The sequence below is a fragment of the Acomys minous genome, assembly GCF_964271855.1.
Source record: "Acomys minous genome assembly, chromosome: 1".
In the NCBI taxonomy this organism is placed as follows: domain Eukaryota; kingdom Metazoa; phylum Chordata; class Mammalia; order Rodentia; family Muridae; genus Acomys; species Acomys minous.
The window spans coordinates 142,853,665-142,877,308 of record NC_140483.1 but is presented as its reverse complement, the minus strand read 5'-3'; the positions used below and the strand labels follow the sequence as shown (position 1 = coordinate 142,877,308).

General features: G+C 41.5%; 1 protein-coding gene across 3 annotated transcripts in view; it reads right to left on the bottom strand.

Annotated features, from left to right (window-relative positions):
* Window positions 1–556: 556 nt before the first annotated feature.
* Window positions 557–23,644, bottom strand: part of TGFBR1 (transforming growth factor beta receptor 1) — a 56,691-nt gene continuing 33,603 nt past the window's right edge. For all 3 annotated transcript variants that reach the window (XM_084781644.1, XM_084781645.1, XM_084781646.1), the window contains exons 4-9: window positions 18,620–18,850; window positions 12,648–12,815; window positions 11,982–12,138; window positions 9,711–9,835; window positions 8,313–8,443; window positions 557–4,734 (exon numbers count right to left, since the gene is read on the bottom strand). In XM_084781644.1, coding sequence (XP_084637770.1) covers window positions 4,609–4,734; window positions 8,313–8,443; window positions 9,711–9,835; window positions 11,982–12,138; window positions 12,648–12,815; window positions 18,620–18,850 — 938 coding nt within the window. In that variant the 3' untranslated portion in view covers window positions 557–4,608. The remainder of the gene's footprint in view (window positions 4,735–8,312; window positions 8,444–9,710; window positions 9,836–11,981; window positions 12,139–12,647; window positions 12,816–18,619; window positions 18,851–23,644) is intronic.

The window sequence follows — 23,644 nt, the reverse complement described above, 5'->3', positions numbered from 1 at the left end:
CTGCTGTGGGTGCTGAAAACTGAATCAGGTCTTGTGCAAAGGCAATGGGCCCTTTGAACTGTTGGGACATCTCTAGGTCTATTTAGATGATGTAGACCCAACAGTCCAATGCTATAACTATTGCTTTACACAATGTAAAATGTACTTAATGTAAAGAAAACACATACTTATTGTAGTATCTGAGTGTCTCCCACACTTGCCGTCTGGTTACTGAACCCAGCATGAACCTTGGTGCTGAAGTGGAAGAAGCCCTGTGATGAAGTGGAGACTGCTAACCAGGAAGAGCATCCTAATTTGCCTCAGGAAGCCCAGGAGCAAAGCAGAAGAAACAGATGCTAGGTAACAGAACAGAGGTGACAGAGGCAGAGAAGGAAGTGTGGGAAGGATCCGCAGCTGTGGCTGGCTTGGGAAATGGAAAGGGGGTACCACGAAGGAGAGAGGGTAGCTTCTACACACTCACTTCCAGCACCTCATCAAACAGTAGATTCTATGACAACTTGACTGAGCTTGGGAGCTTACTCAAGTTTGTTTTTCAGAAAAGAATGCAGCCACTGGCACTGGTGGGAAAAAGTAGTTTATTTGCATTGCTTCCGTTTTCTACTGTAGTGTTAGGATGTAACTTAAGCATCTCCCTAGATCCTATTTACAGTTCCTCTGGAATATTCCTACACATACAATGTACAGTTTTAAAAACTTATGGGGAAATGCAGTTTATGCTTTTTTCTCTTCTTCACAGGCTTCTCAAAATCATTCAACTTACATGAAAATTATTATGGACATCTGTACATATCTGAAAGAGCTGAGATCACACCAACAGAGTCAAAAGACTTTGCACAAATACAATAAAATACAGAAAACAAAGTATAGATGATGTTATTTGGGGTACAAATATAAACAATACAGTACCATCTGAGTAACTTAGCAACATAATACTCACACTTTATAGAAATAAAACTGCAAACCTGGAGGATGCTGACAAATATTAAACATTATATACACAATGAGGTAAATGTACCTTGGTCTCTTGAGAGGTAATTTAAGTTTAAAGCAAATGACATTTTGAAGCATCTCCTTGACATATGAAGAAATATCAAATACTCCATTCCATTGGCACAATGTGAAAAAGGGATTATCAAAATACAGTTCATGATATTCAACTCACAAATCTCATTGAGAATTAATGCAAACCCACTTTAAGTTTTAAGAAAGAAGTTGAATGTTACTGACAATATTTTTAAAATGTTTACAATGTACTGACAGCCCTCAGCTTTCCTCGAGAGAGCCCACAGACACTTTAACATCCAACACGCGAAGCTGTGCTGCATTCCAGAACTATTCTTCAGAATCTCAACATGTCAACATGTTCTGCTGGGCTGTGATAGAACAACATCTGGAATCTCCACACTGTGGAGCCAGAACACTCCCGTGAACAAGGAACAAAGAAATGATTTACAGTCATTCTCTCAGGGCATGGAGTGAAAACACAAGCTTTTGCTCAGTCTACTGGGCAGATCTGGATGTGCATGTTAATTAGTACTTTGTTATTAGTTTCACATGTCTGACAATTTGCACGGGGAAGAGTCAAATATGGATGGATGGTCAAAAGACGACGTAAGTCTGCAGTGAGAACCAAGTCTGGAATTCTTGATGGCCATGGCACCACACGGCCTCAAGGCACTTCTTGAGTACAGGCTCAGTGCTTCACACCTTACTGTCCTACTGGGGCACAGTCTGAGGCCAACTCCCACTGCCCCTTGGCTGTTACCTTTGCTGAATCTTTGCCCAGATTGGACTCAAAGCAGGGCTACCAGCAAGAGTATCCCCAGCCCCACCCACATTCATAGCCCACCCAGTGACTCAAGGAAGTGGGAGAATGTTGCACAGCTTCCATCAACCACTTCATTTTAGGTCTCAAAAACAGCTCCCAGGTCCAAAGGCTGGAGGTGGGGAGGGGGACAATAGTCTCTGAGCCAGGAACCAGCAGAAAGGCAGACTGGGAAAAGCAGGGCTGAGGACTTAAGGGAGCCAAGTTGTCTAAGCCTCAGTAGCCACACTTCCCTCATGCTTGCTCAGCCAGAGTGTTGACAAGATGACGTGCATTTGTCAGAAGATATGTTTTAGCCTTACTACATCTTGGAAAGGGGGAGGGGGATCTTTGATAAGCAATATAAATGACAGACTGTATTACAAAATGACAAATGTATTTTTCTAATAAGATCTATCTATAGTCATAGCTACACTAACCATGACCTATCTCAGCTTTTAAGTTATTTTCAAACTCAGTATTGGCCACCTGGGGATTATCAAACAATCCCTAGACAAAAAATTAGCTGCAAACATGTAAACTCAATTGAGAACTAAATTCCAACTTTAAAAAAGTTCCCTGATTCATCAAAAGCATATTTTATCTACTCAGACAAGAACAACATAATAATTCTTCAACCTCTGATGTGATGAAAAGTGTTTTCAGCAAAAACCCATTTCCTTGTATGCAAGTGAGAAATGTATTACAACTTTAACTCAGACAACTTTTGGTATGGTCTTAAAATTATATAAAAAGTTTTAGTGATAAAATGCATTGGTCCCCTGGATTTCCATAAAGCATATCTCAAAGGGTTAGAAATGGAAAAAACAGAAAACAAAGGCCCCAAAATACCTGACCATAGCACTAGTGCTTATTATTAAGCAGGTGATACAACACAACTGCAGCAACAAACCCTCACTTCTTACACTGATAACATCATGATAATTACAGGAAAAAAAATCTCAAATTTATATTTAAAAAAATACTAAACGCTAAGCACTTTTTCCCATGATGTTTTTAAATGCACAAAACTGACACTAATGCCAAGGTAACATGTCATTCATTCTACAGTTACTTTGGTTTAAGACCAAATAGTCTTCAAATTTATGCTAGGTTTGAGATAAGACATTAACAGAGTGCAGCTGCCTCAGACCAATAGTCACAATCGCTCCTTGGCTAAACACTAACGGTTATTTTGACCTTTTTATCTGGGAATTGGTATCACTATGTTCAACATCTTGTCTCAAATGATGACAACATTCCCATAGAATATGATCACAGTGATAAAAAGGACGATAAAAGCCATATGAGCCCCGCAAAGACTTGACAGCACTGAAGTGAAACCCAAGGCTTACCCAGCTAACTCCACTGGTGAGAAGACCCATTTTATATGACCAAGAATAGGAAGAGAGCCTCTACTTAGAATGACTGTTAGCTGCTACTTTCTCCTAGTATCAAGGGTGCACTAAACACAGCGCCACCATGTAAATAAAGCAGTTGCAAGATCTGCACATATGATTTTTTTTAAAGGCTGAATTAAAAGCTGCCTTCCTCAAAGTGTAGTAAGACCTCAAAATTCCAACTCTACCCTTTCCACGATAGAATCCACAAGTACTTACAGCTACATAACATGTGAAAAGTCACCTATACCTGTTGTATATTCAAATTAGCTATCTCTGTCTTCCTAGAAAAAGGCCTATTACTTAACATTAACCACATTTGATTTTTAAGTGCAATTTCTTTCCAAAAAAGAAAGAACAAAACAAAACAAAAAACCAAACACTGTCTTTGATCAGAAAAAGAAAGAGAAATGGCTTACAGAAGAGCACACTTTTCACAGGGCAGCGGACCAACCTCTCCTTTCAGAAGGACTCTATACGCCGCAATGATTGAACCCATAAAGCCCTGTGCATGTCTGGAGTGCCACTTAACTTTAAAGATAATCTCAGGAAACACTTATCAACTGCAAAGCTCCAAAGCCCAATGTGGGAGGTTCCCACGTGACCAGTCACTGCTTATTTATGCTACTGCACTGCCTCAGTGGTTCAAGTACATTTAGGTAGGAGAAAGGCATAAATACTGAATGACATCTACCACAAAAACAAACTCAGACAAGGTTTAGGTTACCCAGACAAATAAACTTCTTGAATGAAAATGATACAGGACTTAACACAGATGTTAAGCAGTTCTGAAAGACACAGAAGTGGCACTTACTGGTGTAGCACACCCCACTGGGAAGGTGTGTTGTGTTCCAAGTGTGCAGGAGTAGGAGCAGTACACAAATAAATGGATCAAGTGTGCCCCCCACGCCTACACGAGGTCATAATTTTTTAGACTATAGAGTTTTAAGTGTTAGCTTAAGATCCTGAAAACTTATAGAACAGTACATTCGAAGTGAATCAAGGAAACGCTAGTGGTTTGGAATCCTCTGAGAATGTACTACCAGGAGTGAAAATCAGGAGCGCTCCTTCTAACTCAGCACTCCTTCCCCTTACAGGTGGTCAACGGCACAGCATCTTCCTAAGGGCTGGCAGTCGTCTTTTAAAAACAAGCTTTGTCAACAGAAACAAAAGTAGACTACATAACATTCTGTAACTGTCCGGGAAGAAGCATCCATCCACAGTGCACAGAAAGGATGCCTGCGGCTGCTCTGGGCCCAGAGAGACCCGGGACACTTTCAATTGACCACATTCCACTGCGGCAAGAGGAAGTAGAGTCCACCGTTCTCAGTGAGGTAGAACAACCGACCTCCACACACACCCAGGAGCAGATATGAAAAGAGCAGAGTTCCCACGCAGCTTCAGTTACATTTTGATTCCTTCCTGTTGGCTGAGTTGTGACAATGTTTTTTTAATTCGCAAAGCTGTCAGTCTAGCTGCTCCATTGGCATACCAGCATTCTCTCATAATTTTAGCCATCACTCTCAAGGCCTACAAGAAAATATAAGAAAAATAATTAATGCATACAGACCACTTGCTATTAATCTGGTAAAAACTGACTTTTTAAATGGTTTGTGTAAGGTTCCTATTCTAGCATTGTTTGTAGTAGCAAATGAGGACGTTAGCTTCCATCAAGATCCTGGTGCCAGATGCTGAGAAAGCTGTGGGCAGGGGAGCTATCTCAGGAGACACCAGAAAGCTGAAGCCAGAATCAGCACCAAAAGAGAGGACCCACTATGGCACCTGGGACACCGAGTGAGAACTCTGCTGCACTTTGAAGTACTTCAGAGCAACGCTCAGAGTGCAAAGTAGGAAGAAGAGCTCAGAGTGCTGGGCCCAGATACTGCCCACTCGAACTTTCCACAGCTAAGAGCCCAGCCACCTCTTCATCCCAGCAGAAGGCCTGAGGGGCTTGTGTGAGGAAGAACACATCACTGGCTGCAGGACAGACGGGCAGGCATCTCACACTGGAAGCACGCTGGACTCTCAGATTGGAGATCTGGGCAGCCCAAGAGATGACCAACAGTGACTTTATAAGAAAACAACCCAGAGAGATCACCTAAAGAGGACACCCATAGGCCCCAGTCACATGCACAGGGATTCCATCAGCACCCAGACGCTCATTAAACGTGAGAAGGGTCTGATCATACATTTGAAAAAAGTTACTGTGAGATGGAGAAACCGAAACTAACAGAAGATTAGACAGAGAACAGGGGATCAAAGCTCTCCTGTTAGTGGGCAGGTGCAGCTCCTTCGCACAGTGTTTGCACAGTCTGTTCAGGCCCCAGGACCACCACCACCACCAAAACACTGGGATTCCTCACTGGGTTGTGTTTTGTTTAAGTTTACTCTCTCTGTGTAGTGTTCATACTCAGTTACTTTACTCTCTCCCAGCGTTCCCTTCAGCCCTGTACTTCACACTACAGCACTCCTCAAATGTCTAGTGACAGGCTAACAAAGCTCTGTGGGTGAAGAGGAGGAACATCCAGAGAACAAATAATTACTTCTAGAAATTAAAAATACAAGAAAGGTAAGGTGGGGGCATGGGGAAGAGGGAAAAGGGAGGGAGAATGAGAATATACACGGAAAAACTGAACTGAAATATGAAGCTTATCTTCCACTAAGTGGGAGGGCAGGCAGTCTTACAGAAGATAATCAAAGGTGAAGAAGGACAGGAAAGGGAAATGGGAGACTACACAAGATTACTTCAGGAGTATTTCCTAGAAAATACATGCTTCTGGATTTAAAAGGCATGTGCCAGTGCATGTGCACACATTCACTTAAACAACTATTTTTGAATGCCTATCATTTAACAAACGATTCTGCAGGTGTGTTAGACACAGCAGTGAACAAACTTATGAAATCCCTGTTCTCAAGAGCTTGCACTCTAGAGATAAAGTAGCACGTTACTGTGAAATACAGACCTTTAGAGTGGTAAACGCCAAGAAGAACAATTTAGAGGGGAGGGAGAAAAGCACTACTCTCGGTAGGAAGGGAGACGCCTGACTTGAACAGAGCCCTGACAGAGAGGACTAACAGACAGGAAAGTGGAGGCCCAGGAAGGAAACCAGCGAACAAACAAAGCAGAAGGACATCCAGAACAGAAGCCACAGCAGCCCGAGAGCAACCAGTCCAGCCCAGAAACAGCAGGGGCCCTGGAAGAGACATGTATGTACTGAGCAGTCTGGGGTATATGTGTGTACACCTATGCATGTTTACTGCAGACTGAACCTAGGGCCTCACACACTAGTAGGCACTTCAGTGCATAAGCTGTATGTTGAACCATTTAGGGTATTTTTCAGTTTTTACTTAGATAGTCTCACCATATTACTAAGGCTGGCCCTACGCTCTGGCTGTACTCTGTGGCCAGGCAGGACACAAGCTTGTGACATTCCTGCCTCAGCATTCTGAGCAGCTGGGATCACAGGCCTCTACCAGCAAGCTTAATCAGTTCCATACTTATGTGTTTCAACTAAGATTTTCAAACCCTAGAAAAGCAGAAACTTGAAATAGTAATAAATATACAGAAAACTAATAACCAAATTGAGAAAATACCATGGTAGCTATGGCATTAATCAACATGCCTAAGAGTGGCTACAGAACGCACATGTTCTCAACGTTAACTGAGGAAATAACAATGGAGGCAACAGCATTAGTCAGCATCCCATAATAGTAACTGTGAGCTGCACATGTTTATGTTAACCCACAGCTTCCTGCTTAAAAGCCGCCTGTCTTTAAACTGCTTCAGCTATTAAATGTGTGTGTGAGTACTTCAAGTCTGTGCTCTCAAACCCAGAGACAACCTTAAATTAGCACACCCTTTGTATCACACTCTGGGCACATAGAATTGTCTTCTCTGGGTCTGTACATTTTGTTTGCTTAAGGTGTCATACTATTTTTTTTTTTTAAACTTTAACAAAATTCTTAAGAAAAACATCCTTTCTCTTTAACTTCACTTCCCCCATGTAATCTGTTATTAACATTTAGGTATGTGTTCCACCTGTGCTTTTTTTTTTTTTTAAACACTAGAAATGCATGTTTGGTAATTTTCTAACAATGCACAGTAGACCTTTGTAGAAATGACCATACTACAAGAAGGACATTCCCAAAATCACAAAATACCACCTTAGAACAATTCTTTGGGGCCCCATTAAGAAATCTAACTTTGTTGTTATTTTGAGATAGGGTCTCATGTTGCCCAGGAACTCCTGGAGGTGAGCTTGAACTTTGGAGTCTCCTGCTTTTACCTTTGGAATACTGAGATGACAGGCCTGTGTACCACTACCTTGGCTTAAAGTGGTGCTGGGGAGTAATCCCCAGCCTCTGGTGTACTAAGGCTGCAGTCTACCAACTCAGCCACAGCCTGGCGGGAGAGAGCACAGCCATGTCAGAGGTGACACTGACACCAGCTCTTTCATTATTTTTGAAAGTTCATCTAAACTATGAAACTTCAAATCTGGAAGGCACACCCTGATGCACTTATATAACAGTAACAGCTGTTAATAAAATTTGTCTGATGACTTCTTTGAATTTACAGTTACGAATGAATTCCTACAACATTCTGTAAAAGCTGGGAGTAATATACCCAGACTCCCTCCTTCTGAGGAGCAGCCCTAGGAACACAGGTCATGTCATGCATCTACAGCTCTCTGCAATGGTCGTACCCTAGGTCCTCATCTTACAAAGGGGTGCTAAGTTCCAGAGAAGTGATGCAACCTAGCCATGTCTGAGTCTGAAATGGGAGCCAAGCTGGTACTGACAGGCCTCCTCATTCCTGCCCAGTGTCCGTCACAGTACTGTGAGTGCACTGGCTGGAGGGAGGCATTCATGTCAGTAGCAGGCACTTGACTTCATTTGACAGATCTAATAATGTTCGGGCATGCCAATGACCACTGCAAGTGGCCCTTTCAATAGTCTTAAGAAAAGCAAATTATTCTATTTTTACTTGTTAGTTTATGAAAAAGTAAAAGACTCCTAGCATTTTTCCTTACAGAAAAGTGCCAACGAATTTCTGCCTACTAAGTAGAAATAGTTTAGCAAACAGCCTAGCATCAAAAAGAAACACTTACTTCACAGCTCTGCCATCTGTTTGGAATATTTGGCCTTAACTTCTGTTCACAAACTACTTTTCTCATTTCTTCAACTGATGGATCAGAAGGTACAAGATCATAATAAGGCAGCTGGTAGTCTTCATGAATTCCTGTATTGGTTTAAAAAATCCAATTTAATCGGCTCCTGCCAAATCACTGGAAGGATTACTTAGAAGCTCATTATGGCCCATCATTATATCAGTAGGTGAACAGCGCTCCCAGCTTCTGTAACTCACCCCATCTGCATCAACTGCACCCTGTTGAGTTACCACTGGGCCTGAACTTTTGTGAAGGATAATGTTGTCAACTTGACAAAATCTAGAGTCACCTGGGAGACAGGCCTCTGGGCATGCCTGTGAGGGATTTTCTGATTAACAGAACTGACTTGGGAGGACTCATCTTAATAACAGGCAGGAGTATGTCTTGGGCGAGAGGTCTTGGAGTGTACAACACAGAGAAAACAAGCCGAGGCCAGCTTCCCTTGCTGCTTCTACTGCTTCACTGTAGATGTGACGTGCCCAGCTCCCTCAGGTTCCTGCCATGTGACTTCCCTGTATGTAGACTACAGCCTGAACTGTGCACCAAAATAACCCCTTCTCCCTTATACTACCTTCTCAGAGTATTAAGTCACAGCAAAAGACAGACACCTTTGAGCCTAGTGTACTATGGTGACCAGGCTGACATTTTACTATAACTCTCTTAGGCAGAAGATGAGCTCTTATTGTGACAGCAGTCTCCCACTGGATACGTGGATATACTCTCAAAAGGAGATCTGAGTCCCACAGGATTAGCTTATGGTACAAATCCCTTCGTCTGCTTGTGGCTGCTAATTATATATCCTGCTAATAACATTGCTGCAATAACAATCATACCCTATGCCTCAACGTCTAAAACCCTTGATGTCCTAAGTCTCAGCCCAGATTCCTAAGCCTAAGAGACAGTGTTCTGAGCACACACTGGTAAGTTCTCAGTCTAATACAACCCAAAAGTTATAACAAACTTATCTAAAAAATATACAATGTTAATGCCATTATCATTATATGGATCTTCAACAATCAAGTACAGAAAAACAAGCATAATCTTAAAAAAAAAAGTTGTTTTAGCCGAGTCCATACTAAAAACAGCTTCTCAAATGGCCTTTCAAATAACTATAATCCAAGACAACAAGGGGCTAGGTTTGACACGGTCTGAGACTAAAAGCAGCAGCAGAAGCAGGTAGATAAAGTTGTGTGTTGGCAGGATTTATCTTTTGTTCCCTCTGGCATTCTCAGTGGTCACCTGTCAGACTACTGACTGTAGAATTTCAATCAAGAGAAAAGAAAACAGTTCTTGATTAACTTCTCATGACAAACTATTGGGGGGAAAATAGTGATTTACCACCAATGGAACAGCGTCGAGCAATTTCCCAGAACACCAAGCCCATTGCATAGATGTCAGCACGTTTGAAGGATTCAAAATGTTTCATATTTATGGAATCATCTAGAACTTCAGGGGCCATGTATCTAAAAGAGAAGACAACATTTTTTGTCAACTATAAAGCATATTAGTTTTGAACTGTTTCATATACTGCTTTTCCTTCTGGGAAAAACACAGACTCAGGGTCTCACTATGTAGCCTTAGCTGGCCAGAAAAGTTACTATGTAGACTGGGGTAGCTTAGAGACCCACCTACCCCTGCCTCCTAAGTGCCTGGATTAAAGATTTACACTACCAAACCCAATAAACTTTTTCTCTTTTTATTGTGGTTCTGCTGTTTTTTAAAAAAAGATTCACATTCCTATTTAAAAAAAAGAAAATCCAGCACCTGGGAGGCAGAGGGAAGTGGATCGCTGTGAATTCGAGGCCAGCCTGGTCTACAAAGAGAGTCCAGAACAGCCAAGGCTACACAGAGAAACCCTGTCTCGAAAAACAAACAAACAAAAAATCCCACTGGGCCCATAATCCCAGCACTTGGGGAGGCAGAGGAAAGTAGATCTCTGTGAGTTGGAGGCCAGCCTGGTCTACAAATTGAGTCCAGGACAGTCAAGGCTACACAGAGAAACCCTGTCTAGAAAAACTGAAAACCAAAACCAAACAAAACAAGCAATTTTCCAAGTACATTGAAGGTGAAAAAATCATCCCTTTACTGAGGTTAACACGAGTCAGTCCTTTCAGACACCTCCCTATACACAGATATGCACATAAAATATCACATAACTAACATCATATCAGACCCAAGCAAAATATTAAGTATCTAAACTGGTTCGCAAGGTAACGATGTTGACTAAATCCCATGAAATGCTGAAATGGCAGTTTCATGCCAGCTGCCTTCTGATCATAGTTTATGAAAGACACATATTGAACAGCTGTGGCAATATTACAAACACCCTAATGTACACCACCCTCATGTACTATTTAGGGACGACCTATTTTAATCTGGAAGCCTTCTCACCAAAACAGTATGAAAAGGGGAAGAGGAAAGGGAGTTATTATTGGGGACAAACTAAATGATAAAAGGAATGTCAGTCATGATGATGCTACATTACCAATTAGCCAGTTCTGAACTTCCTTCCTTCCTTCCTTCCCTTCCTTCCTTCCTTCCTTCCTTCCTTCCTTCCTTCCTTCCTTCTGTTTTTAGTTTTTCAAGACAGGGCTTCTCTGTGTAGCCTTGGCTGTCCTGTTGCTCTGTAGACCAGGCTGGCTTACAGCTCTGTAGGTCTGCCTGCCTCTGCCTCCCAAGTGCTGGAAGTAAAAGCATGCACCACCACTGCCTGGCTCTGAAGTTTCTAAACCTCTGCTGTAGTTAAAGGTACTGCAGACCACTACTGTGGCTCACTTTGCCGGCTGTGAGTTGTGCAAGTCCCCACAAAATCCAGAAACTGTAAGTACAATTTAGATCAACCTAAGCTGCTAGCTTTCTCCAAGTTCAAGGCCTTAGTTCTTAAGAAATGTTGTATCCTGAGTTTTAAACAAAATAAGGCTTTGAGTGCAACATCTCAGCTCATCTGTCACGTGAAGTAGGTCACATTACCTTCACAAGGCGGTTTTCTCATCTGAATTAACAGTAATGACACATGAAACAAATATTTATGAAAGTGTATTAGGCACTTCAACAAATACCTGAAACACAAGGCTGATCTTAAGTTTCTTGCAACCCAATGTAATACAGAGACCCAGACACATCAATGGACAGTTAGAACATATGCAAGAACATAGTTACAGTAAGTGCCTCAAAGAGCCACTTATTGTGCTATGCCAGGAGCATAGTCCTGAAAGCCAGAAAATGCTTCTTGAGATATGGAGAGATATTAAGAGAACAGTGTAGTATGTATGTTTTAGGACAGCATACACAAATGTTCTAAAGAAAACAACACAAAATATGGAAACAGGCTTGCTACAGTCTAGAAACTGAAGCATGCTATAGACTACTATTAGTTATTACTGTTATTACAATTAATGTAGCTAATGATAACAGTTTTTTGAAGAGCTGCCCTATTAATAGGCTCATTTTTATGTTAGGTAAGTAGGCTTCAGAGTAGAAAAAACCCTAAAAGCCTGTCAACAGTCTAATAAAGGACCAAATCTGATCAGAAGAGATACAGGTATGAAAATAGGGGGGAAAAGAAGATGACATCAGGCACTGTTAAATACCATTTATTTCTAAGTGTACCTTTTAGTGCCTACTCTGTGGTTTGGAGCAATATCAATGGTATCTGTGGCGGAATCGTGTCTCACAGCAAGTCCCAAGTCTGCAATACAGCAGGTTCCATTCTTCTTCACCAAGATATTCTTTGATTTCAAATCTCTGTGGGCAATAGCTGGCTTTCCTAGGAACCCAAAAGTTAGGCATTTAGGTCAAAAGCCTCACCTGACCAGTGTGAAGGCACTTGAGCTACATCACCTATAACAACTATTACTAACCTCCGTGACTCACAGTGCCAAGGGGAAGACATTCTGCTTAAATCTTTAGACAACAGAAATCTAAGGTGAAAATGTTGGTTTGTCTGTTGATGTCTAAGTAAACTTCCAGATCCCTTTCCTTCCCTTCCTCCCTTCCTTTCTTTTTTGGGACAGGATTTCTCTAGGTAACAGCCCTGGCTGTTCTGGAGCTTGCTTTGTAGACCAGGCTTAAACTTACAGATAGCAGCCTGTCTCTACATTCTGAGTGCCAGGATTAAAGGCGTGTGCCACCACTAGCACTGGTGATTTCTTATATTTTCACTAGAAAACATTCAAAAATTTAAACACTACATATCTCCAGTTAATTTCAAGTTTTGAATATATATTATATTCACAGGAACTTAAGCTTAAATAACAGCACTACAGAAAGCTTTACCTTGGGTACCAACAATCTCCATGTGAAGATGGGCAAGACCACTTGCCGTAGACAAAGCAAGTTTGATCATCCCTTCCACAGTAACAGTGTATCTATTCAAGTAATCAAAAAGGGATCCATGTTCATGATAATCTGACACCAACCACAGCTGAGTCCAAGTACCATTGTCTGCAAATCAGAATATACATTATTTCAGTTGGGCTGCAGAACATTTACAGCTTACTTAAATTGTTACCACTTTTCCCTATCAATCTTGATCTCACAACTACAACATGATGCCACCTTAAGTGTCCATTAATTTCTTATATTGTTTTACTACACTTTTATGTGCATATAGTTCATACCCTCAGAGTGTACCCCCTATTCTTGAGATAAAGCAAGGATTAAATTACTCCATTGAAGAGAAAAGGAATCATATTTCAACAATGTTTCTTCATCCTACAGACAGCAGCAGAGCTCAGACTCCTTAGTGCCTAAAAGGTACTTGGGACACATTAGTGAGTGCTCCATGCTGCTGCGGAGGAAGAACAGCAGCAGGAAGTGAGGATGAGAAACATCCAGGGAGCCCAGCATGGCCTTAGTGTGGCTGCAATAGCATGTGAAAAAATGAGTTGAGCATTGGTGAGAACTGACAAGCTTTAGTGACAGACTGTACAGTTCTCAAAGATGCTAGACAAGATGATCATAACATCACTGTTGCTACCTCAGAAAAACAAGAACAGCAATACTTCTGATGCTGAGACAGGAACTGATGTGTCAGAAGAGAAGGCTGAAGAGACTAGGACTCAACCTGGTTTCACACAGGGTGATCTGGAACCTAAACAACTTGGAATGTGAGTTCCTTGGTAAGCGGATTCACGCATCTGAGATGTAATAAGGATGTCAGTTAGGCTCCTAGGCAACACTCGTCTAGTTAATGCTGCTTAACTTAGTAGATGGGAGAACAACAGACAACACAATCCAGTAAAAGACAGAGCCTTAAGTCAAGTACTAGCTGGGTTTTATTTCAGCCTGACTCAGGCTAGTTATTTGGGAAGAAGGAGCCTCAACTGAGAAATGTCCCCATTAAATTGGCCTGTGGACATGCCTGGGGTACACTTTTTTTGACTGATGAATGATGAGGTAAGGGATACACTCACTTTAGGCAGTGCCACCCTTAAGCTGGTGGTCCTAGGTGCTAAGAGAAAGTAAGCTGAGCCAGCCATGGGGTGCGGGTGGGGGGCAAGCCAGTACAAACAAACAAATACATAAATCTGTTCCTCCATGGCCTCTCCTTCAGTTCCTGCGGACAGTGATTGTGATATGTAAGCTGAAGTAAACCCTTATTTGCTTTTGGTCATGGTACTTAACCACAATAATATAAAAGCCTAACGAAAACAAGTCATGTTGACTCAAGCAGGAATCCAGGGTCTGTGTACTATTGATTGCAAAGACTCAGACATATTTCTTTCTTTTTTAAAATAATAATTTATTTAACTTTATTTTATGTGCATTGATATGGGGGTGCCAGATACCTTTGAACTGGAATTACAGACAGCTGTGAGCCTCCATGTGGTGCTGGGAATTGAACCAAGGTCCTTTAAAGAACGGATAGTGCTCTTAACCACTATGCTATCTCTCCAGCCCCAGACACATTACTTAATGGGTTTATGTTTCTTCTTGTATACAACAAGAATAACAACTTAAGTTTGAAGACTCTTAAGATGTAAAGATAGTAGATTTCTTTTTAACATAGGTAATAATACAATGGTTGCCACACTAGAACTTAAAATGTGCTGTTCTCTACTAGCTATATACAAAAGAAAACGTAAATGAGACCTATACTTTGTAGATTGTGGTGCATGTCTTTAATTTTAACACTTGGGAGCCAGAGGCAGGTAGATTTCTAAGGTGGAGGTCAGCCCGGTGTACAGTGAGTTCCAGGACAGCCAAAGAAGCCTTGTCCTGTCTTGGAAAAAACAAAAACAATGACGGGTGGGGTATGTGTGTGTGTGGGGGGGTGTGGGGTGTGGGGGTGGGGTGGGGGGTGGGGGGTAGGGGGCGGGGATGGGGGTGGGGAGGTAGAAAGGGAGAAAGAGAGATGGAGAGAGACAGAAACAGGTGGGGAGATCAAGGGACTTTATACTCAGGAGGAGAGTCCTTTTTTGGTTTTTAATTTTATTTTGAGTGTTTTGCTGCATGCATGGCTGTTTACCACTTGTGTGCCTCGAGTTCATAAAGCCCAGAAAGAGGCAACTGATCCCCTGGAACTAGAGTTACAGACAGCTGTGAGCCACCGTGTGGTGCTCAGAGTTGAACCTGGGCTCTCTAGAGGAACAGACAGTGGCCTTAACTGCTGAGTCACTCTTTAGCCCCATGCAAGTATTTCTTGTAACCTCCAAAAGAACTTAAGAGATTACTGATACTAGTTTGTTTGTTTTTGTTGTTGTTTTTCCCTTTCCTTTTCTTTTTTAACTATTCTTCATGTATTCCCTAAAGTCTTTTTCTTGGTATGGATACATCACTAGCTCATGTCTGTTAACTGTAACTGTGTTCTGAAAGATTCAAAAACACAACAGATAGAGAACTCAGCAGGCAAGGGGAGATGTCCTGATGTATCTAACCAGAGAGGAAGAAGGTGAAAGAGAGCTGTCCAGGGCGCTGCAGAGATCCAGCACTTCAGAACGTGTACTGCTCTTGAGGAGACCAGAGTTCAGTTCCCAGAACCCAGAGGGTGGAGATGGCTCACACTGCCTGTAACTCCAGCCCACTCAATCACATATACCCGAACAGACACAGTCACATACATATAATTAAAAATAAGTTTTTTACTTTCTTTAGTTTAAGGCTGGCCTAGGCAAAATTAACCAGATCAAAAGGATGAAGATTTTTAAAAAAAGAGAGAGAGAGAAGAAATGGGGTGGAAAGTCTAGTTCTGCCCATTATCACCTAATGAAGAAAAAAGAAGGTATGGGAGAAAGCCAGGAGTCAGTCAGTTCTGACTGTGACCACCAGATGACAGCATCCACTTGACTGCTGCTTGAACAAATGACACCTCAGGGCACCACAGGTTTGGTGGTTTGCATAAAACTTGAGGTTTAGGCTTCAAATGCAAATGAGTCACCACCATAGTAGAATTTGAAATCACAAGTTTGGATAAGCCTTTTAAGGGAAAAACTACTATTTGTAGAATCAGAACCTTCTTACAAATCAGTCAAAAGAATAAGATTGAGAAAATAAGCAAATAGTAGGAAATAAGAGTAAACTGGCATAGGAACACACACTATAATCTCAGCACTGGGGCACGGAGTGAGGAAGATCATGAGTTCAAAGGCAGCTGCTGCCATCTTTAAAAAAAGAGATGGGCAGTGGAGGCAGAGTGAATTGCAGGACAGCAAGGGCTACACAGAGAAACCTTGTCTCAAAAAAAGACAGATAAACATAGATAGGCAGGTAGGTAGATAGATAGACAAACAGAATACAAAAATACAATTTAAAAAAAGCATTATTTCAAGAGTTGGGAGAGGGAGCTAGACAGTGTCTAAATAGAAGAAAATGAGAGCCAGGAATGTAGGCAAGCTGCGAATGCTACTTCTGTTTACTTGTTTTTCAATTAGATACTGGATTGTTAGGAATCACTGTCTACCATCCATCCATTACTGTTCCCACCACAAGCACACACCATACGCCTCCTGATGTGACAGCCCAAGACGTTTACAAGACAGCTAGTGTGTATTTTGTGACACCAATAAAACCCATCAGACTCAGCTTCTATAATAGGTAGCCTGACTGTAGTTTAGACTGCTTCACAGACAACCCTCCAGCTGTGTCTGTGAGGTGGACAGCACTATCCCACGGTTGTCTTCGTAGGAAGAAGGGGGGCTGCATGCGGCCCTCTACTTCCTGACTGCTAATGCAGTGTGGCCATCTGCCTCATGCTGCTGTCACCATGCCTTTCATCGTGATGGACTGTACCTTCAGATCATGAGCCAAAAAGGAAGCCTTCCTTCCTAGAAGTTATTTTGTCACAGTAACAAGGTGAGTTAAGTAATGCAGCCTCTAAGGCTAATGGCACGGCATAAATAAACTCAAAAAACCAGAATAAAAAACAATACAAACAAAAAAGTAAAGCACCCTTATAACGTCACCTGACATAAGAGGACGGGAAAGATGGCCTCCTGCAGGTCTTACCAAGACATACATGACAGTCATTGTTGATTGTTGTAGGTTTTGTTCTTTTTTTTTTTTTTAATGATTTATTTATCTTTATTTTAAGTACACTGGTGGTGTGCCTGTATCTCTGTCTGTGTGAACCCTTGAGGCTGGAGTTACAGACAGTGGTGAGCTACCATGTGAGTGCTGGGAATTGAACCCAGGTCCTCTAGAAGAGCAGCCGGTATTCTTGGCCTCTGAACCATCTCTACAGCCCCCTGCTACTTGTTTTTTATAAGAGAGCAGGAAGTACATTTGATTTGGGGTTAGGATGGAATTGGGTCACAATATTAAGTCCCTAACAGATGTTGGAGGAGGAATTGTGGCATAAAGGTATTAACTGAAGCCAAGAAGAAGCCATGAAAAAGGTTGTTGCTGGCAGTCACCTCTGTTCTGACTCTATGGATGCAGCTTCCTTGCTTCTTGAGCATGTGCCTGGCTCTATCTCACACCTGAGCTACATTGCCTGTAATGTTCATGTGGTTCCAGAAGCAAGGCGATATGGCTTTACCTGAGCTTCTTACAGGGCTGGGGAAGTATTTAACCCCTACCAGGTCAGAACAGAATACACTGACAAACTATTTTTACTCTCCTCAAAAATAAGGCCATTGTGAATGGAAATGCAGCATAGTTGTAAAGCACTTGTCCAGTATGTGCAAGGAAGAGCCTGTGCTTCCAACCACAGATGTGAGATGGGGGAGGCTGATCTGACTGAGATGTCTTAGTAACCCACCACTGCGCGCGCGCGTGTGTGTGTGTGTGTGTGTGTGTGTGTGTGTGTGTGTGTGTGTGTGTATGGCCTGTAATGAGGTGTCCTAGTAATGCCAGTACTGGCTGGAGCAGGGGTGGGAGGTGGGGGTAACCACACTGATCTACACTGAGATGTCCTACAAACCACAGCAGTCGGAGGTGTGTAGGAGTGCTGGTCTATACTGAGATGTCTTACTGGCCTCACTTCAAATTCTTAACAACCAGAGTTTATAGTTTTTCCTTCTATCTTATGACTATACTCAACTAATGGCCGGTTTAAAATAACAAAAGTAAACAGTATTTTTATAGGTCTTTTCTATTTTATAAATCAATAAAAGATTTAGAAATATACTGTCATGGGCCTGCAAGATGGCTCAGTGGTCAAAGATACTTGCTGTCAATCTAATCCTGATGACTTGAGTTCAATCCCTGGACCCCACATGGTAGGGGGAAGACTCTACAAGTTGTCCTCTGACTTCCCCATGTGCACAGTGGCACACAAAACAATATTTAAAACATACTGTCATGAAGAAAATCTTAAGAATGTCCTATTTCTAAAAGACTGTATTTGACCTCACTGATCTTACTTTTATTTCAAATATTCATTTCTCACAAATCTGATAGTTTGTAGTAGTCATCTCTGTAACAAAACTCTCTGAGACTTTGTTATATTCCACTAAGAGTGAGGAAATGGGGCTGGGATGATGGCTCAACTGGTGGCTGGTGAATCTGTCATGCATGCATGAGGACCTAAGTTCAGATTCCCAGCATCCGGGTAAAATCCAGATGTGGTAGTGCACACCTGTAATCCCAGTGCTGGGCAGATGGATCCCTGAGGCTTCTAGCAAGTCAGTTTAGTTTAGACAAACAGATGTGTTCCAGGTTCAGTGCGACCCTATCTCAAAAATTACGTGAAGAGTGATTGCAGAAGATACCCAACATCCTCCACATGCATGTACCCCTGCACAAGTACACGCGGACACCGCACGCACGCACGCACGCACGCACACGAGAAAGGAAACACCACTGACCTTTGTTGTCTGCTGCTATAAAGCCCAGGATATTTTCATGGCGTAACATTACAGTCTGGTAAATCTCTGCCTCTCGGAACCACGAGCGTTCTTCTCTAGAAGAGAATATCTTCACCGCAACTTCTTCTCCCCGCCACTTCCCTCGCCAAACTTCTCCAAAGCGACCCTTGCCAATGCTTTCTTGTAACACAATGGTCCTAGCAATTGTTCTTTGAACAAGCAGTGGTAAACCTAAATACAGAAATAAGTACAGCATAAGTCACCAACAGTCCACATCTCACACATGACAGCAGGCAATGGAGGCCCAGAGGGAGGTTCTGCTCCTTAACCTTTGCCTTGTAGAAAAATCAGACTATATTTGTCTCCCCAACCCCAAAAAGTGAAAAAACAAAACAAAACCCCCAAAACAATAGTAAATGTAGTAAAAGAAGCCAGAGACACCTGCCCAGAGATGCAGGAAAGTAAGCTGAACTTTTCCTTTAAGGATAGGGCAAAAAGAGAAAGTATGAGGAAGGTGGTCATGGAGGTGTATTCGCCAAAAGCAGATTCAAAAAGGGAACAAGGTATCTTTTGTGTACTGGTATCACTAATGAGAGAGGGCATGACTGCCAGTGAAAGAAAAGGTAAGCTGTCAGCAGAAGATAAATGGTTCTAAAGACAAGGACCCATGATGACTAATGGGGGATGGGGGCTTGCGGGAGGGTCTTGTGCACTGTGTATTCAGATGCTGATTTCTGTGCCCTGAGATCTGGTTGCAGTCAGGACATGGGCATTGCCATTCTATGAAGAATCTCCTGTCTCAATGTTGTGTGAAAATTGTTCTCTGTCATCTTTAATTGGTTAATAAAGAAGCTGATCAGACTATAACTGGGCAGGAGGACAGGAGGAGGGACTTCTACCCTAGTCAGAGGGTCTCAGGTAGAGACTAGAGAGAGGAAGAAGGGTGCTGGAAGAGGAGGAGCCACGAGGAGGTTGTCATGAGGACAGAGATGGAGCAGGAGTAGCTAGGGCGACACTAGATGGCGAGTAACAGGCACATGGCTAGGAAACAGGCTAGCATAGACAGGCTAGAATGGATGAATATCTGCCCAGTTATAGTGCTTGAAGCTTGTTGAATAAATCTCATGGGTCTCTGTGTCAATTATTTGGGAGCTAGAATAGGTACTAGAAAAAGCCCCTACTAATACAATTAATTCAATAGGGGGCCTGAAAGAATCTGAAAACACAGCCATGAATAGGTAAAAGGACTTAAGATCTGATTTTAGAAAGATGAATCTAGTAACTGCTTTACTTACAGGAGGAAAAAGAATATAAGCACAATAAACAGAACTAAATTCTGACCTGACTTTTATTAAATTATTTTTTAAAACACCACAGAAAATGTCAAAGCAAGCAATATACTTGCTAGAGCCTAGCTACCTACCTGACTACTGGAATGATATGTTATGAAGCAGTGGTTCCCAGCCTTCCTATTGCTGAGACCCGTTAACACAATCCCTTATGCTATTTATGAGCCCAACCAAAAAGTTATTTTCATTGTTTCTCCATAACTATAACTTCATTACTGTTATGAACTGTAATGTTGAGATCTGTATTTTCTGATGGTCTTAGGTGACTGCTGTGAAAGAATTTGACTCTCAAAAGGGTCATGACCCACAGGTTGAGAACCACTGATACAAAGTAACTCTGAAAACAAGGTAGGTTGTTTTTTTTTAATTAGTTGATCTTGTCTTTACTCTATGATTATACCTCACTTAGTGATTTACAAAGACTTAGTATTTATAACAATTAAGAGTTTCTATATTTGGGTCAATAATTTATATTCTCTCATCCACTAAGGGGTTGTCATTTTATTTTAGCTTTTACTTTGTTTCATCGAGTGCATGTACATGAGGGTATGTATGTGTGTTTGTGTGTATATTGGATACATGTGTGTGTGCATGTACGTGAAGGCCAAAGAGAAACCTCTTCGGGCACCAGCCACTTTATTTTTTGAGTGAGTGTCTCTCACTAAGGCCTGGGGCTTACCAAACAGACTAGGCTGGCTGTCCTCCTCTCTGCTGGGATCACAAGTGTTTGTGTCTCAGTGCCTGGTGTTTTACCATGGATTCTGGGGGTTGAATTTGGGTCCTGATGCTTGTACAGAAAGTACTTTACCAATCCCAGGAACTGTGATTTTAAATTACATTGACATTAACATGTAAAATACCAATGTACATCATGTTCTATATTAGTGCTTTATTTATGTAACTTACAGACATACAAAATATGAACTACTTGAAGAAAAAGAGCAGGGCCATAATAAAAGAGTTCATTTCAAGAAATGAATCTGAAAGGCAATTCAGAATAAGCAAAAAGCAAGGCAAGCAAGTTACAGCAATACAGGCCTGTAATACCAGCAGGTGGGGCTAAGACAGAAAGACTAGGAGCCTGAGTTACAGAGAGCTCTTACCTACAAGTAGGGAGGAAGGAGTTAAAAACAAGCATAAATAGGATGTCTGAAAAAGCTTGACAGATTTAAGATACAGAGACAGTAATTAGTTAAGGCTAACTAGACAAGGGAAAATTGTGTCTACTCTTTCTACATTCAAAATGAAAACACATTTAAATTCTTCATATTATCTATACTGTGCTTAACCCATATAGATAATTAAACATTTTTTAGATATAATAATTTTCTTATAGAAATAAATAAGCCAGGCTAGCAAGATAGTCCAGTGGATAAAGGGATTTGCCACCCAGCTCAAGGACCTGAGTTCCATGCCTGGTTCTCAAATGGTAGAAGGAGAAAACTGACCTCTGACCTGTATGTACATACCATGTCATGTGTATACACAGAAACACACATACAATAAATAAATGTAATAAAACTTTTTTAAACAATGCAATCCTAATTTAGATTGCTACATTCTGTTTTCATCTTCCATACCTTTAAAATGTTTAAGAGGAAATTTCAACATGAAGTTTACATGCAGTCAGTAATCGAAATAGGTCCTTAACAACCATGTGATGCGGACATAACTCAGTTTACCAAGTCCTTTCACACACACACATCTTGTTTCACTTGAACTGCACAGCAATTCAATGACAAGCACTGCTCATTGCTTTTCCTTTAATGATAGAATAACTCAAGCATGAGACATCAACTGCACAAAGTCTCAGAGCTAGCAAATGACCGAGATACGTTTTTGCATGGAAAGGTATGAAAAGAGGAGGAAGCCCTCAGACAACAGAACAACCCCTGCTGTCCTGAGAAGCACATGAGAAGCACAAAGAGAAAGGGGAACTCCTTCTCCAATTGGTTTTTTTTTTTTTTTTTTTAGTTTTTCGAGACAGGGTTTCTGTGTGTAGCCTTGGCCGTCCTGGACTCACTTTGTAGACCTGGCTGGCCTCAAACTCAGCGATCTGCCTGCCTCTGCCTCCCGAGTGCTGGGATTAAAGGCGTGCGCCACCACGCCGGCTCCTTCTCCAATTTTTATAGCTACACTTCTTTTTTGATTTTTTGTTTCTTTGTTTGTTTGTTTGTTTGGATGGTTTTTCGAGACAGAGTTTCTCTGCATAGCCTTGGCTGTCCTGGAACTTGCTCTGTAGACCAGGCTAGCCTCCAACTTATAGAGATCCACCTGCCTCTGCTTCCCGAGTGCTAGGATTAAAGGTGTGTGCCACCACCTCCCGGCTCCCTTACAACTACATTTCAAAGACAAATGAACAAACCTATGTTAGAACTCAACTGTCACCTACAAGGCAGTGTCTTGAATCCTTTCAGTGGGCTGTGTGAGCATAAGCTGTTGAATTTCTCTGGCAATAAGAGAACAGATCCAAGGGACTAATTCCAGATACTCTTTAATACCCTTGTTTTCTTTAACTTTTAGCCCTATTTATCATGAACCAGAATCACTTGCGAAAAGATTTGTTTTTGAGAACCATTTGCACTAACTCTCAATCAACAGAGAAACCAGGAAAGTCCTAACATACTTTTTGTTTACCTCTCCTAAGTGTGTCATATCTCTAGTATTTGGGCTACTCTCAGTCCAACCCTCTCATTGCCTGACTCTCATACCGGATTAACTAAGGAGTCCTTGTGGCTGCCTTGGGAGGTCTGGTTCTGTGTGCAAGCTTTCATGTGTTCTAGCAGTTAGAGAAAGAACACACTACTGAGTATTTTACTAAAGGCTCAGGTCACAGTAGAATCAGCTTCCTCATGTACTTAATTGAGAGAGCATATGTGCATATATACCAATGTGTATTCATTTCCTTAGGATAAGATGTCTATTTTACATAAATGTGCATGCATTCCTGTGGTTTTGTGCTTCAGCACTATCCTATTCCTCCATCATAACTCCTGCTTTAATGTTCCTTTACTATCATTTATTTTAAAATCAGCCAGATATTTTGTTTCAAAATTTTTCATTTTGACCATAAATTTAGCCCTTATTTGAAACTAATCTATAATTTTCAAAGGACAGTAGGCCATTCAAGATGTCAGTAAACCACTTTTAAGTATTTTTACCAAAAGTTTCTGTTCTATACTTCTATAAGGAAACAGAAGTACAAAGAGGAAAGATGAACTGACCAAAGTCATAGAACTTGTGTCAGAATCTAGACTTGCTGATTGCTAGCCACACATCAAATTCTAAAATTGTTTTTCTTAAAATTTACTTATGTATTTTATGCATATGAGTGTTTTTGTCTGTATGTACATCTACACACAAGAAGAGGACACTGGATCCCCTTAGACTAGAGCTATAGACAGTGTGAGCCATGATGTGGGTGTTTGGCATTGAACTTGGGACCTCTGGAAGAGCAGCCAATGTTCTTAACCACTGAGCCATCTCTCCAGAACCCAAGCTCCAAAACTGTAAAGCAGGCACATTTCTCTTAGTCTTCTTCCAAACCACAGTCAAGAAAAAAACAAAAAATAATTCTCTTTTGTTTAAAAGTAAAATACTATTATGCTAAAATCTATCTCAGGATGATTCTGGCAATCAGCCAGTCTATTTCTGAGTCCACAGAAATCAACAAACA